This window comes from Dromiciops gliroides, chromosome 2, assembly GCF_019393635.1.
Source record: "Dromiciops gliroides isolate mDroGli1 chromosome 2, mDroGli1.pri, whole genome shotgun sequence".
Lineage (NCBI taxonomy): Eukaryota > Metazoa > Chordata > Mammalia > Microbiotheria > Microbiotheriidae > Dromiciops > Dromiciops gliroides.
The window spans coordinates 319,192,989-319,210,007 of record NC_057862.1 but is presented as its reverse complement, the minus strand read 5'-3'; the positions used below and the strand labels follow the sequence as shown (position 1 = coordinate 319,210,007).

The following is a 17,019-nucleotide window of genomic DNA, read 5'->3' as shown; positions in this document are numbered from 1 at the left end:
CTGAAATGAAGGGGTAGGACTAGATGACTGGGATTTAGAGCTAGAAGGGATCTTGGAGCTCATTTAATCCACCTCCACTTGACAGATGAGGAAACTGAGGCCCAGATAAATTAAGTGACTTACTCAAAGTCTTCAAGCTAGTAAGTGGTAGTCAGACTGGATTCAAAGCCAAGTTCTTTGACTCTGAAATGCAGAGAAGTTCACACTGTACCACGTTACTAAGAGACCTCTAATGTCCCTTCCAATTTTAAATGTATAAATCTATGATCTTATGATTTTTGAAATTTATCTCTGGCTGTTGATGTTCTTCCCTTTACTTAGCCTGACCCCAATACTCTTCCATCCAGGATCCCTGATGCCATCGTCTCCTCCCCCAAGCTAATGGCCATTTGGATTTCTCCTTCTTACTTAATTGGTACAAAGGAGACTGAGGTACCTGTCTAGTTCTTCTCTCCTTTAGACTGTAAGCATGGCCCAATAGATAGAAAGCTGTACTTGGAGTCAGGTAGAGCATGAGTTCAAATCCTTCCTCAGATACTTACTAGTCAGCTGTATGACTTTGTTCAAGTCACCTAACTTCAGTTCCTCATTTGCAGTTTATGTGACCTATCCCTACTGTAGCTTGCTATTATTATGCTTTTCCTAGTTCAACTTTTTTGTTATCAGATGAGCTCTAAGTGATGTGTTAAAGTTAGGTCTAGGAGAAAGGAGTTCCTATGGGGTGTGTTTTGAATCTGAACCTTAAGTGGACTCAGGAGTAACAGGAAAGTGAGATTCCCCCTTAAAGAACCTGTTGGGGGGGGGGCAGCTAGATAGTGCAGTGGATAGAGCACCGGCCCTGGAGTCAGGAGTACCTGAGTTCAAATCCGGCCTCAGACGCTGCTTTGGTGCCTGAGAGGAGAGCTAGCTATGAACAGGGTTAGTTTGGAACCTGGCAGACTCTAGAATAGAGATCTACTTCTTTTTACTGACCAAGGGATGTTAGAGAAGTAGAAAGCTCTTCATGTCTGGACTGCTGTTGGTCACTTTCTATGACCAGAGTCCTATAGAATGAGTTGGACTAGGTCACCTCCCTCCCCAAATCCTTTCAGCTCCCAGATTCCACATTCTTAGATTCCTTCCAGCCCTAACATTCTCTGGCCTTGAGTCTAAGACTCCTCCCCTCTCTGACATTCTATCTTCTCTGTTCTAAGTCTCATTCTAGCTCCAATGGCCTCTAGTCTGTGTTCTAAGTACCACTCCAGCTCTGACATCCCTTGTTCTGTGTGTGTTCAATGCCCCTTGCAGCTTTGATGCAAAGACTATTCCAGGCTTCTTTCAGCAGGTGGCATCATGGGACCAGATTTTTGCAAATTGCCAACTAAAGGGGAGGGAGGGGCCTAGTGTAGCTTCAGAGCTGTGATCCTCAGCTTTAGTTATATAATGCTGGTGATTTCCAGAGCTATTGTGAAATTTGGGGGGGAAATTAGGTCAGTTGATACTATCAACAGACAGTTATAACAGAGGGAGACAGGAGGAAATTGAAGACTGAGATAGGAGGTCCCAAATAAGGGCATATGTTACTTCAACAGTTCAATCCTTCAAGGGTGAGCTATTTCATTATTTATCTATTGCCAGTAATGATGTAGAAGTCTGTCCAGGACTTAGCAAATAGTTTCATGGGTTGATGTAGCCTGGTGGCCAACCTTCTGGTGACAAAATTCTTCAGAACATAGATTGGTTCTTGGACCAATCACTGGTCCCATTCCTGGAGTCTTGGTATGGAGCCTGCAAATCTGGCATAGCCTTGGAGAACCTAAGATTGCCCACTGCCCCAGTGAGGCATCCACGGGGAACTCTAGCAGAGGGAGGGTTCACCTACCTTTTTAAAATGAGTTCAATCTTTTGGCCCACATGAACTTTATACTAGGGCCTTGAAAAAACTTGTAGATGTGATTTCCAGAAAACCATCAGCCATCTTTGAGAAATTGTGGATAATAGGAAGTGGCCAGAAAAGCAAACTTTGAGAGTTTGCTCGAGAGAAGACTTGGGAACAAAGCAGATGGGGTAGGAAGAGATAGTAACTGCCTTTAAATAGGTAAAGGTTTGTCATGTTTAAGACACATTGGAGCAGACTTGGAAGGAACCTCAGAAGTTGTCTCATCCAAACTCCTGCCTAGTATGAGAATTCGTTCTGTGATATCATGGCTTTGTTTCAATGTCTCCAGGATTGGGGATCTCACAATTTCCCAAGCCAGGTGATTTCACTAGACAGCCTTAATTCTTGTTTTGTTTTGTTTTGTTTTTGCGGGACAATGGGGGTTAAGTGACTTGCCCAGGGTCACATAGCCAGTAAGTGTCAAGTGTCTGAGGCCGGATTTGAACTCAGGTCCTCCTGAATCCAGAGCTGGTGCTTTATCCACTGTGCCACATAGCTGCCCCCTGACAGCCTTAATTCTTAGGAAGCTGTTCCTTATATGGAGCTGAAATCTATCTCCCTATTACTTACTTACTTTCTTTTTTTTTTTGTGTGTGTGTGTGAGGCAATTGGGGTTAAGTGACTTGCCTGGGGTCACACAGCTAGTAAGTGTCAAGCGTCTGAGGCTGGATTTGAACTCAGGTCCTCTTGACTCCAGGGCCGGTGCTCTATCCACTGCGCCACCTAGCTGCCCCCTCCCTATTACTTTCACTCATTGGTCCTAGTATTACCCTTTGGGGTCCCATGGAAAAAGTCTACTCCTCAGCACCCCCAAGTGGTAATAACCCTTTTGATATTTGAAGATGGGTAATTGTGTCCAGGCTAAATAATTTCTTTCAACTGATTCTCATAGGACACAGTTTCAAAAAGTACCCTTAGCACCTGTTCACCTTTCTCTGGACATGTTTGTCAATGCCTCTTTTCATATGGGCTGCTCAGAACTTAAACACAGAGCAGCAGGTAAGATCTGACTGGTGCCACCTTCCCTTTTCTGGGCACGGTGCTTCCATCACTTTGGACCTCAGTTTCACTTTCTGTAAAACGAGAGGGTTGAACTGTCTGCTTTCTAAGATCCCCTTTAGCCGGGACATGCTATGAATGCGTGCTTCTATTCTCCAAATGCAACCCCAGATCTCATCAACTTTTATAACAGCCGCATCTTGCTGTTGTCTCATTGAAATTGCAGGCCATGAAAGCCCTTACGGCGCTTTTTCACAAGAACTGCTGTCTGGCTGTGTCTCCTCCAGCCTGTGTTTGTGCAATACAGGCTCCCCAGGACAGTGTGGTCTGAGCCTCCTCTTTTCTCCCAAAGGATTTTTCCCGATGATTTCATCCACTGCCGTTTGTTGTTTTGGCAGCATTCTGAATGCAAATAACCCTGCTCCGTTTTGTCACATTCCACCTCCTTGTGTGTGTGTATCTTGACTCCCCTGCTAGATTATAAGCTGTGGAACACTTTTCTGTGTCTTGCCATCTGTCCCTACAGCCCTTGAAATGGGGATATGTACATTGTAAGTGCCCGATAAATATTTGTGCAATGAATGAATGAATGAATGAAGTACAAGAAGAGCTCATACTGAACAAGTCAGGACCAACTGCAGTACTTGGAGAAGGTTTCACAGAAGAAATGATACTCAAGTCAGGCCTTAGAGAGGCACAATAATACAGTGGACTTGGTGCAGGGTAAGATCTTGCTTTGAACCTACTGTTGACACTAGCTATGTGACCATGTGAAAGTCACTTAACCCCTCTGAACCTCTCAGTTTCTTATTTCTAAAACGGGAATAATACCTTTTGGACATGTCTCAAAGGATTATTATAAGTATGAGGAGATCAACAATTTTATTGGTGGCAGGAATGCAGGACTGAAAGTGACTAGCTCTTTCTTGCTCTTCTAGTTTAAACTGAAGTAGTCATGGGCAGCTCGGTGGTGCAGTGGATGGAGTGAAAGGCCTGGCATCAGGAAGACTCATCTTCCTGAGTTCCAATCTAGCCTCAGATACTTAGTAGCTGTGTGATCTTGAGCAAATCACTTAACCCTGTTTGCCTCAGTTTCCTCATTTGTGAAATGGACTGGAGAAGGAAATGGCAAACCAACCCCCAAATGGGGTCCCAAAGAATTGGACAATGCAGGTGAACAACAACAATAAGTCATGGGGATGGAAAGGGACTTTTTCACCATAAGATAAATAAGGGTCTGAACTCACGGAGGGAATCAGAGGGGTTCAAAAGACAGACAAAAAGAAGTCATTTTACTTACTTAGGGCTGTGTCCCCATCTGTAAAATGAGGAGTTTGGACTAGTTGGCCTCTCAACTCTGGTCCAGCCTTAAATCTATAATGTCATAATATTATTGGCCAGCATTTATATAGCACTTTAAGTTTGCAAAGTACCTTACGTATGTTATCTCATCTGAACCCCTACAACTGCCCTGTGAGGTAGATGCTGCTATTATCCTCAATTTATAGAGAAGGAAATGGAGGAAAAGGAGCTAGAATGCTGACCCAGGAGTCAGAAAGACCTGAGTTCAAATCTGGCCTCAGACACTTATTAGTGGTGTGACCTGGGGCAAGTCACTTAACCTCTGCTTGCTTCAGTTTTCTCAACCACAAAGGGACGATAACAACAGTCCTTAGCTAGAAAGGTTGTGGTGAGGACCAAATGAGATATTTATAAAGGTCTTGGCACATAGTAAGCACTATATAAATGCTTATTCCCTTCCCTTCATCCCCTCCACTTAAAGTGACTTCTCTTAAATGCTTTTTCTGCTCAAGAACTCATATGTCTTTCCATTCACATTTGGTCTATATGAGCGATATCTATATTGACCCAGGTTGGGTGAAAAGCATGGTATGGGGGCTAGAGCATGTCTAGATGTTCATCTGGCTAGTCAATAATAAATGGGTATAGATATGAGTGGTAGAAATTCCTTTCCCCAGGAAGTGGCTCATCTGTCCTGCTGCTATGAAAAGTGGAAGTTGTCAGGACCCTTGTCTATCATAAACACTTTAGTATGTTTCTCTACTTAGCAGGAAGTATTTGTATAAACTAGGGTGGGGCTTTGCCCTCTTTCCCTCCCCCACTCTATTCCCATGAGAATTGTCTTCTCCTAGAGCCAAATACTTCCTCCTATGGGGTGACACCCCACATGCCCTCCATTTCATCCCCTACTATTGACTAGCCCAGAACGCCCATGACAGGGCAGTCAGGACTGGTTATCTTTCCCTAGGTCCTGGGAGAAGAAGGATCTGGGTGGAGTGGGGAGGTGGGGCCCCAGATTATCCCAGTAGAAGGGCCTTCTCGAGCTAAAGAAAGGCCAGTGCCTCCTCCAAACCACCCAACCAGCAGTTACCATGGATAAAGCAACTGAATTATCTGCAAGATCCATTAAATGGCTTCTTCATTTTTTCATTGTGCTGGTCCCATCCCCTCTAGCGACTCAATTCTATCGATTTTGACCAACATCAACAATGGCTCTCCACTGGGTTCCAGCTATTGACAAGTCCTTCCTCCATCCCAGTCTCTCTCAGCTTATCTTTCTATCTACCTCTGACCCAATGGGCTCCCACTTCTGCTTTAACCTCCAAACTTCCAATTTGGGTAAACAGAACCAAGGTTAAAGCAAGCCTTGGAGACCATAAACTTTTATTGCCTCTCCCCTCCTGGGACTTCAGCATAAGGCCCCACGCTAGTCTCCTAATGATTAACCTCATGGAAAGACTGCTGGAAAATTTCTTCCAGACCCACAGGGCTTGTCAATGAAAGCAAAGCAGGAGTGTTGAGGGCTGGGTCAAGTGAGGAGAGACTTGATGGGAAGGACGCTGCACTTCTAATCCACTCTTACCTCTTATGCCTCAAATCTTCCCTTGGATTGTCAGATTAGTAGTGTGGGCAAAGACTCACAGGATTCGAGAGTAGGAAGCGATCTCTGAGGTAATGGAGTCCAGCCCACTCATTTTATAGATGAGGACACTGAGACCCAGAGAGGAGCAAGGGCACAGTTTAGTGGCTTTAGATCCATATGGATCTCAGATAATTTCCTGGTCCCCAGAAACTAGAGATTAGCTACAACTCTGTGGTAGTCACCTATTCCTTCTCCAATATACTTAGGAGACAAGGCAGGATCATGTATAATCATCTCTGGGAGAAACAGTCCTGCTAGGAGACACGGTCCCCTCTCCACCCACAAACCCAAAGTCCCTTGGAATCTAGGTAAGTCAACAGAATATTCTCCTCTCCCTCCCCCAGCCTGAAAGGGGGTACCTTGGTTAGAGTTGGGGATTGCTACAATCTTCAGGGTAGGACCTGACTGAGACCTGGCTAATTCAGATCTCCTTTCCCTCCCTATCTGCAACACAGCCTGATCAGAGCAGGAGAGAAAAGATCTCCTTATGCCTGGTGGGAGTCAGTAGGCTTTAGCAAGTACCCCTCAGAAGGATGATACTACAGCAAGCGGGCTAGCCCCTATAATGGATCTCTTGGAAAGACTGAGGATGCCTAGCCCTTGGATGGTCTGGATGGTTCTCATACCCCTCTGCCATTTAACCTTGTGCCACTAAAATCATAGAATGATAAACCCAGAGCTAGAAGGGATCTCAAAGGTCGTCTTGCCCCCATTTTACAGATCAGGAAACTGAGGACTTGAGTCCTTCTTTAAAAGGCCATATTATCCCCATTTAAATCACAGGGGTGGTGAGAGAAGTCCATGATATTGCCTTTATTTAGGAAGCTCAGAACAGGGTATGTGGGTTTCCGATTTGTTTCCACATCTTCCCTTCCCATCATCATCATCATCTTGTTTTCCAAGATTCTCACAGCAGAGGAGGGAATAATGGCAGTCCCACTTTACAGATGACAAAGAGGTTAAGCGATTTAACTAAACTCACCCAGAACAATCAGTACTGGATTTGGGACCAGTAACCAAGTCTTTACCTTCCTGTGCTTTGGACTCAAATTATTTTTTTTAAAAATGGGGAAAAAGGGGCAGCTAGGTGGCTCAGTGAATAGAGCACCAGCCCTGGAGTCAGGAGGACCCGAGTTCAAATCTGGCCTCAGACACTTAACACTAACTCGCTGTGTGACCCTTGGCAAGTCACTTAACCCCAATTGCCTCACCAAAAAAAAAAAAAAAGTGGGGAAAAATTCAGAAAACCTTCCATTTCATTTCCACACTGCCATTAATTAAAGCCACAGCATCTGAGCCACTCTGCAGGTAAGGTGGCCCTTTGCAGCATGATGGGGTTAGACTAGGTGGCTGAGGTCCCTCTGGCTCTGACAGCCTATGATTGGCACTTAGACTTTCTAGGGCATTTAGTAATGGAAACCCCATAAGCAAAGGGGACACCGGTAGTGTTGTGGAGGCAGCGGCAGGACAGAAGGTTTAAGGAGCAAGTTCTAAAATGGAGGAGAGAGACTGCTTGATGAGAGGAGAAGGGCTTGGGACACCAGCCATCAACAATTATCTGGGGGCCAAGAGAACAGGAAGTCATGTGGACAGTAAAATATTTCAGGGGGGGGGGCAGAGGTAGAAAATGAAGGCAAATTTGTCCTTTGGCCCCACAGCTTCCCAGAGTGACGACGTCTGTCTTCAGGACCTTTGGCCCACAAGGGAAAATATACCACAAACACGCAAAACTTTCCATGACCCACTGACAAAAATATGAGACTGACTACCCCGGCGGGATGAAGCCGCATTTGCGGCAGACCAACGCAGCTCTGAATCCAGTGGGAACCTAGCAACCCAAAGCATCTGAGTTTGCTTTTTAACCCTTTCTCTGGCTGTTGCCTCTCCCACCAGGTCGAAATAGCACCCAATGTGGAGAAAAGCTAGGGGCAGGATCCTAACTCATGGGCACTATTAAAAGGAAGCCAGGGGCAGGTAGATGGTGCAGTGGATAGAGCACCGGCCCTGGAGTCAGGAGGACCTGAGTTCAAATCCAGCCTCAGACACTTAACACTTACTAGCTGTGTGACCCTAGGCAAGTCACTTAACCCCAATTGCCTCACTAAAAAAAAAAAAAAAAGGAAGCCAGCAGGGGGCAGCTAGGTGGCAGTGGATAAAGCACTGGCCCTGGATTCAGGAGTACCTGAGTTCAAATCCAGCCTCAGACACTTGACACTTACTAGCTGTGTGACCCTGGGCAAGTCACTTAATCCCCATTGCCCCGAAAAAAAAAAAAAAAAGGAAGCCAGCAAGATGGGAATGGGAGTGTTTGGCCCTTTGAGCAGGAAGAGGGATCTTAGACATCACTGAGTCCCCGTTCCTTTTCCCCTTCCCCATGTAGGTCCTTAATAAAAACTGGTTAATTTGATTTAACTGGACTCAGTGGTAGGTCTGTTGGTAACAGGCTAACTTCAGACATACACCAACCCAATTAGGGACATTGTTGTTCTTGTTCAGTTGTTTTTCAGTCATGATTGACCTAATTTAACGTTTTCTTGGCAAAGATACTAGAGTGGTTTACCATTTCTTTTTCCGGCTCATTTTACAGTTGAAGAAACTGAGGCAAGCAGGGTTAAGTGAATTGCTCAGGGTCACACAGCTAGTAAGTATCTGAGGCCAGATTTGAACTCAGGGAGATGAGCCTTCCTGACCCCAGGCCCCAAGCTCTATCCACTGGGCCACCTAGCTGCACCTTGGGACATTAGGAATACCGAAAGCCCCTCTGAAGTGAAATTCTATTTATCTGAGAAGATATCTTTATTGGCCTGTGCCTGCGACATTGGCCAAAGGCATCAGATGAGATTTCTGCTTACCTCTATAATGGAAATAATTCTTCATAGAGCATAATAGAAAGGGCATTGGATTTAAAGGAAAGAAAGCCCAGATGTACAGCTAACTTGCTATGCATCTTTGAGCAACTCACTTGCCCATTCTGGGCTTTCATTTCCTTACCTGTCAAAGGAGTAGAATAGACCACATGGTCTCAAAGATGCCTTCTAGCTCTGACGTTCTCTCTTCCGAGGCCTCTTCCATTTCTAAAAATCTATGGTCCTATGTAGTTACTACCTTCTCTAGCTTCTCCTGAGAGCCACATTGAAAAAAAAACAGAGGGGGCAGCTAGGTGGTGCAGTGGATAGAGCACTGGCCCTGGATTCAGGAGGACCTGAGTTCAAATCCGGCCTCAGACACTTAACACTTACTAGCTGTGTGACTCTGGGCAAGTCACTTAACTCCAATTGCCTCACCAAAAAGAAAGAAAGAAAGGAAGGAAGGAAGGAAGGAAGGAAGGAAGGAAGGAAGGAAGGAAGGAAGGAAGGAAGGAAGAAAGAAAAACAGAGGGGAGCGGTTAGCTTAGAAATCAGGCACACAAGGAAAAGATGTCTGGAAGGCTATTCACTGAGTGTTTATTAACACTGAACTAACAGAACACGGACAGCCAAGAGAACAGACCACATCAGGAGAAGGGATATGATTCACAGAAGACCACAACTGCACTGTTCAACTACACCTTAAGAGAGAGTGCCCTGCACCCCTTGTATGATACTATTTGCAGAAGACAGGCTGACTCACAGATATATGCACCCTCCTACCAGGTCCCAACAGCTCGAGGGGCTCAGATACCACTTGGATAGATTTCCCCTCCTTCGACAGAATGAGAGATGCCCATGGTACTGGGATAAGAACACTGGGTTCTGTATTCCTTCTCTCTACTTAGAGCCCTCAATATTTCCACCTCAGGGAGATTGGGACACTAAGTTTGGGCAGAGGCCCTGAGCCAGGCAAAGTCTCTGCCACAATGCCCTTTGTTAGGCAAGGGAGCATCTTTCCTGGGTGCCCTAGTGTGGGACCAGCAACTGACCTGGGTAACCACCCTCCCCAGCCAAGCATGGACAACTCTCTGGTCAGGGAGTTCCTGTCTGGTTTCTGGGCCTTTATGGCCACAGAGATGAAGGAGGGGCAGACCCTTAGCATCATTGACTATATGTTCGGTTGGGGCCTGGGGCTGGTAAGTAGTATATAGAAGACAGGCCCAGGATTGGACTATTGTTGTGGGGATCTAGATGTCATCTGAGCTGATCCAACTCTGGAAACATGTATTAAGCACCAACTGTGTACAGACAGTGTTCTGCACTAGGTGCCAAGTGGGGCACAAAATTAAGAAAACATGGCCCCCAACCTTGTAGAGCTTACAGTCTGGCAGAAAGATGGAACATTTGCTCAAGGAACTATACTGTTACTCCAAAATGATGAGATTTCCTTAATATCAGTCCTCTATACATCAGCACATCACAGCCCCTGCGTGCCTTGTTGGGCAAGTGATGAGCCTTTCCTTAATACTTAGCTGGGCTGGTGCTCAGATGAGAGACACAAGTCTGGCACGGGGCCCAGAGAAAAATAACTATGGAAAACACTACCAAAGTGCATCAGAAAAGTACAAAGTGCTGTGTGAGGGGCCAGAAAGAGAAAGGAGGGTCTGAGAGGAGGTTTCTTGGAGGAGGAAAGAGGAGGCATTGTGAGTGACTAGAAAGTCAAAGGTGTGGGGGGGGGGGCAGGGCTTCTACACTCAACTTCTGGGCCTCTGGACAGTGTTTTCAGATACATAGGCTCATCCTGCTCCAGTGACAGGGCCCATTTGGCCTTCCCCATGGCTGGGGAAGGGGCCAAGTTCTTCCCTCAGGTGCCATCTGTGAGGAAAGGTGTAGAGACAGGAGACCTTGGAAGATGTTTGGAGGGTGGTGAACAGTCTAATATGAGAAGGCCGGAAAGGTGTAGTCAGTGTGGTGCACCAGGCTCTAAGAGAGGGAGGTTGTCTAGAAGGTCAGGCAAAGGAGTTGGAATTCTTTGTTGTTCGGTCATTTCAGCTGTGTCTGACTCTTTGTGGCCCCATTTGGGGTTTTCTTAGCAAAGATACTGGAGTGGTTTGACATTTCCTTCTCTGGCTCATTTTATAGATGAGGAAACTGAGGCAAGCAGGGTTAAGTGACTTGCTCAGGGCCACACAGCTGGTAAGTGTCTGAGGTCAGATCTGAACACAAGTGTTCCTGACTCCAGGCCCAGTGCTTTGTCCACTGTGCCATCTAGCTGCCCCCGGTCAGAATTCTACTGAGCAGAAATTTTGAGCAGAGAGGTGACATAACTTGATTTATGCCTAAGACATCTGGGAGGGGTGTGAAGGAAGGGCTGGGAGGGGAACACAGTGGAAGTGGGAAGAAGCTATTGTAGTTGTCTATGTGGGTAGAAAAGAGGCCCAGTATTTTAAGCGGTGGCAGCGGAATGGAGACTGAGGCAAAAGATATCGCAGAGGTAGAATTGAAAAGGACTTGGTAACTTTGGGGAATGTGATGGGAGAAGGAGGCATGAAAAATAATCCTGAGGTTAGGGACCTGGGAGAACTCCAGGTAGGAGAGCAGGGAAAATGCAGTGTCCCAAAGGAGGAGGGGGGGGGGAAGGAGAAGGGAGTGGTTAAGGACCACACCCTCTAAGGAGGCCAGAGACAAGGAGGAATGAACAAGGCCATTTGATTCAGTGACTCGGGGGTCACTGCCACAAACCAGATTGCAGAGGGTAGAGAATAGAGTGGGTGGTTAGGAATGGGAGCCATGCATGTGTACAACTGCTTCAATAAATCTGGCAGTGACAGGGAGGGGAGGGAAGGGACTGGACCGTCGTCAGAGGGGGCGGAAGGGTTAGGAGGAGACTCTGAGTTTCAGGGAACTCAGAGAATGTTTGGAGGGTCTTGGAAAGAGGCCAAAGAAAGACTGACGATGCCCAAAGAACAATGGGTGATTGCTTCCCCCGAGGAAGCCGGAGGAGAGTGCCAAAGGATTCGGATTTAGAGGAAATATACGGGCTACTTCTTTCTCTGGGGTGGGAAGAGAGGGAGGGAGCTCCTGTCAGGGGGCCTCAATCTTCTCTGGGAAGTGGGAGGCAAAATCATCTGCTCTAAGTGTGGGAGGGGGAATGGAAGTTGGAAGAGAAGAGAAGGGCTGGAACAGTTGCTATGGGGAATGCGATTTAGGATCAATAATGATGTTGTCTCCCTGACAACACAGGTGCGAGGCCCCATATGGACCTTTCATCTCAGACTTCTCTGGTCCAGGTCTCAGCTTCATCACTGCTGGGGACCCCTCCTAACATAGCTTATGTCTCCCATTCTGCTTTTCCTTTTCCTTCTTCTCCCTTCAGGCATTTGGTGACCTCCGTCCAATTCAACCTGTACACAGAGACATGCAACTTCCTAATGCCCTGCTCCCCACATCATCTGCAATGACTCCCTATTGTCTCTTCCTCTCTTCCTAGCATTTTGGGTTCCCTTAAGTTCATCTTCCCCTTCTACCTTAGCCAGGTCAATTTCTTCTCTGTCCCAAACTTTGGCTCAGGTTGTTTCTTCTGCCTGCACGTGCTGCCAAGCCTGATCATCGCAATCCTTAGGCAAATCCTACTTATCCTTATGGGTCCATCTCAGTCCCTGCCTCCTCCAGGAACCTTCTCTAAATCATTCAGATTCATTGCCATCTCTTCCACCTCTGACTAGAAATCTGGCCTATTTTTGTGTGTGCTCACCACCGTATTTCTACAGCTTTACTGTAAGCTCTTGGGGATGGGGACGATGTCTTGTACTTTCATTTATTTCCCACAGTCTAGCACAAGGCTGGGCCTACAGAAAATGCTCAGTGAATGGAATGGGCAGGGCCCAGTCCACTGGGAAACAAGAAGGGGCAAAGATTCCCCTTAGATCCTTCAGCCTCAGGCCCTGAAAAGATGTAGGTAGGTGACCCACATTGTCAGCAAGTCAATGGTTGCTCTAAACCCCTGCTCCAACATCTTTATGGGCTCCCCCGCCCTGTCCCCCAGGCCCCAGTGGAGAGATTCCCGGTTGCAGCATGGGTTTGGGGCAGTTTTCTGGGTCACAGGATAGGTGTATAAGGAGAGTCCAGGTTGGGGAATGGGAGAAGTCAGGAATGATTGTTTTGTTGGTGACCCGGGCCCAGGGGAGACGTGTGGACCGTGAGGATGGAAAACAACTCAAGCAGGACAGGGCCTGATTTCTGACCACACCCAAGACAGAAAGGATCATCTCATCCTGCCCCATTTACTCCCAAGGACCCACAAGAACATATCCACACGTGGCCTCTAGGCCCTGGGACAGATGTTTCAGACCCAAAGTATTACCCTGCTCAAGGGGGAGGGCCTGTGGGGCCCATAGTACTGCCCTCAGCAATCTTCTGTCCCAGGGGCCCTGCTCCCCATCCCTCACATCATGGATTCCTCTTCTTCGATCTCCCGGTCCACCTCAATGGCTGTGTTCTCGAAGCTGGTGATGCCACCGTATTTCCTCATGTGGACCATCAGAGGCTTGGGGGACTGGCTACCCGCCAGGGTGGCCACATACATGCCTGTCCTGTTCTCCTCCAGAGAAGGACCCCAGTCCATGGCTGGACGGCTGGCTTGCTGGATCCTCTGGGAATAGAGGAAGAACAAGAGGGGTCACTTGACTTCTCCCTCAACTATCCAAAGATGGAGGGAGGGGAAATACCTTCTCTCTCCTGAACCAGCTGGGTTCCACCCTAAGATGATGGTTCCCCAGGGTGGAATCCAGGGGCTTAGGCATCTCTTCCTCTTGGAAGAAACTGCTTGGGAAACCAGTGAAAATAAGGGTCTTGGGGCAGCTAGGTGGCACAGTGGATAGAGCACCAGCCCTGGAGTCAGGAGGACCTGAGTTCAAATCTGGCCTCAGACACTTAACACTTACTAGCTGTGTGACCTTGGGCAAGTCACTTAACCCCAATTGCCTCACTTAAAAAAAAAAAAGAAAAGAAGGGTCTTACCTCCAACTCCAGCAGCTGCTGTCAATGACTGACAACCTGACATCTACATCCCTCCTTCTCACAAGCCCAGGCTGAGAACCTTTCCTGCCCTTATCAACTCTTCCCTCTTAAGGGATCTGGGGGTGCCAGTCCAGGCTTCACTATCCTTTTTAGACTCCATCTACATCCTCTTTGCCACGGATGACTGTTTATGATTCAGGAGCCACGTAGGCAGGAGAAATCCCTCATAGTGCTCACTCCTTAGAAGAAGTCTGACTATGCAGAATGAGACAGATATTTTTGGAATATGTGAGAATTTGTTTTGCTTAAGTAAACATGTTTATTACAAGGGTTTCGTTAACACCTTGACCCTCAGAATGGAAAAATAATAATAGCTAAAATTTATATAACACTTTAAGGTTTGCAAAGCACCTTACACATGTTCTCTTGTGGTTTTCCCTTTTGTTCTGATTCTTCTTTCACAACGCGACTAACGCAGAAATATGCTTAATGTGAGTGTACATATAGAATATATATCAGCTTTCTTTCTGTCTTGGGGCGGGGGAGGGAGAAAAATTTGGAACTAAAAATCTTATGAAAACAAATGTTGAAAATGACCTTTACATGTAACTGGAAAATAATAAAATACTTTTATGATTTTAAAAAACCCCAAATGTTCTCTTGTTTCATTCTCACAATAACTCTGTGAGGTAGGTGCTATTATTAGCCTCGTTTTTACAGATGAGGAACCTGAGGCTGGCAGAGGGGTTACATAGCTTAAGGCAGGATTTGAACCCTGGTCTTCCTGGCTCCAGGTCCAGTACTCCAACCACACTGTGCCACCTAGCTGCCTCACTAGACACCAGAGGACCCTTACATCATTAATTCCCAAGCCTTCATTTTGTTGATGAAAAAGATCCAGGGAAGGGTTCTTTCCCTGTTTGGCTTGGCCAAAGTAACACAGCTAATGGACGGGACACAATATGAACCCAGGTCTTTTGAACCAAACCTTGGGCTAAGGTAGCTGCTGACCTGAAAGCTTAGTCATTTGCTGACCCAATGACTTTTAGGGGACAGGATTGGGCCACTTGGATGGATTCCAGACAGTGGACAAACTTATAGGCCTAAGAAGGTGCTACAGTGAAAACAATGTTCAATGTAGAGTCAGAAGGCCTGGGTCCAAATCTATGTGACTCTGAGTAAGTAATTTAATTTCTCCAGAGCTCAGCTTCCTTATCTATAAAATGGAGGATTGAATTAGATGAGCTTGAAGGTCCCTTCCATTTCTAAATCTATGATACTAGAACCAGCATGGCCCAGGCTCTAGAGAGTCGGTGTCTCCATATAAAGTTTCTTTCCCTTGGTCTAACCATCTTCCTTCCCCTAGTGAGACAAATTGGGACATCCTCATAGGTCAAGAGAGTATGGGCCAGTCTGGGGGCCTCATCACAAGGCTCTCCAGCCCTGAGAGTCTTTACATGAAGTGGGTCTAGAAACCACCTGGCAAGCTGCTCAATCATGCCACTAACTACATGACCTTAAACAAGTCATTTGGTTCTTTGAGTCTTGTTCATTAGAACAAGGTTCCTTCCACCTCTGAAGTCCTGGGCTTCCAAAACTTCTAAAATGAAAGTTTACAACTAAATGACCTAAGGGTCCTCTGGTGTCTAATAAGGCATCTAGCTGGCACAGTGTAGTTGGAGTACTGGACCTGGAGCCAAGAAGACCAGAGTTCAAATTATGCCTCAAATCAAATAAAAAATCCTGCTTCTAAAACTTAGCTGGGAAAGTGAGTGGGTCTTGGCCAAAGCTCCTATCAGTAATGGCAGCAGAATTAGGATGTGCCCACCAGAGGGCACCCTATGCACACAAAACTCACCCCTGGGAGAGGTCATAGAAACACAGAGTTGAAAAGAACTTTGGGATTATCTAGTTTACCTCATTTTACAGATGAGTTAGACAAAAGACCAGGATCACAAAATGAATCGCTCTCAGAGCCTACACTTCTGACTCCTCGATCCAGAAGGCTAGCACCCTCTCTTGATATGCAATGGTCATATTACAGGATAGTAAGGAGAAGGGCAAAAGTTGAAGAAGTGGGAAGAACACTGGAAGCCCAGTTTTCTGTAAACCCAAGAATAGACCCTACTTGGGGAAAGGACTCCCTCTTCAACAAAAGCTGATGAGGAAACTAGAAAGCAGCTTGGCAGAAAATGGACTCAGACCATCACCTTATATGCTACACCACCATGGGCTCTAGGTGGCTATGTGACCTAAGTATAAAAGGCTGCATTGTGACAAAATTAGAGAATGGAAGGTGGTCCCTATAAAATGTACGGTCAATAAAGAATTGCCAAACAATCAAGGGATATAGGGGAGCATAAAAGACAAAAGAGAATTTCAATTACCCAAAATTAAAAAGCTTTTTTTTTTTCATTAACAAAGTCAATTTACAGAGAATAGGAAAAAAAAACATATGTAGGGGAAAAATATTTGCACCAAATATCTCTAATAAAAGTCCACTATGTAAGATATATAGGAACAAATGTGACTAAGAACCATTCTCTAATAGATCAGTGGTCAAGGGATAATAATAAAAAAACATCCATAGATTTAGAAGAAAGAGCCCAGAGGTTTAATGATTTGCCCAGGGACACCTAAGTAGTAAACATTATCTGTGGAATTTAAATTCTGGTATTCTGTTGACAGAGATAAGTCTCCCAGAAGAAATGTAAATGGTTATAACTTTTTTTTTTTTTTTGCAGGGCAATGAGGGTTAAGTGACTTGCCCAGGGTCACACAGCTAGTAAGTGTCAAGTGTTTGAGGCTGGATTTGCACTCAGGTCTTCCTGAATCCAGAGCCAGAGCTTTATCCACTGAACCACCTAACTTCCCCCATAACATATTTTTTAAGTTATAAATTACTAATAATAAGAGAAGTGAACATTTTTTAAATTCTGAGACTTGATTTCACATAACATTCATGAAATTGGCAAAGATGACAAAACTGAAATAGTTAATTTTGGAGGTGTTGGAGAAAGAGTAATAGCAATTATATAGTGCTTTAAAATTTGGATAGCACTTTACATCTGTTATCTCATTGGATCCTCACAACAAACCTGTGAAGTAAATGCTATTATGTATCCCATTTTACAGATGAGAAAACTGGGGTCAAGAGAAGTTAAGTGATTTGTCTTGAGTCACATAGCTAGTAAATGCTTGAGGCAATATTTGACCTCAGTTCCACCTATACATCTCTTGATCCACTATGCAACCTAGTACAGAATTACATTATTGGTAGAGCTGCAAAT

At 45.7% G+C, this 17,019-nt stretch overlaps 1 protein-coding gene across 3 annotated transcripts in view; it reads right to left on the bottom strand.

The window, feature by feature from the left end:
• Positions 1 to 10,869: 10,869 nt before the first annotated feature.
• The window catches only part of SLC6A7 (solute carrier family 6 member 7), a 28,788-nt gene continuing 22,638 nt past the window's right edge, over positions 10,870 to 17,019 (bottom strand). For all 3 annotated transcript variants that reach the window (XM_043984917.1, XM_043984914.1, XM_043984915.1), the window contains one exon: positions 10,870 to 13,361. In XM_043984917.1, coding sequence (XP_043840852.1) covers positions 13,155 to 13,361 — 207 coding nt within the window. In that variant the 3' untranslated portion in view covers positions 10,870 to 13,154. The remainder of the gene's footprint in view (positions 13,362 to 17,019) is intronic.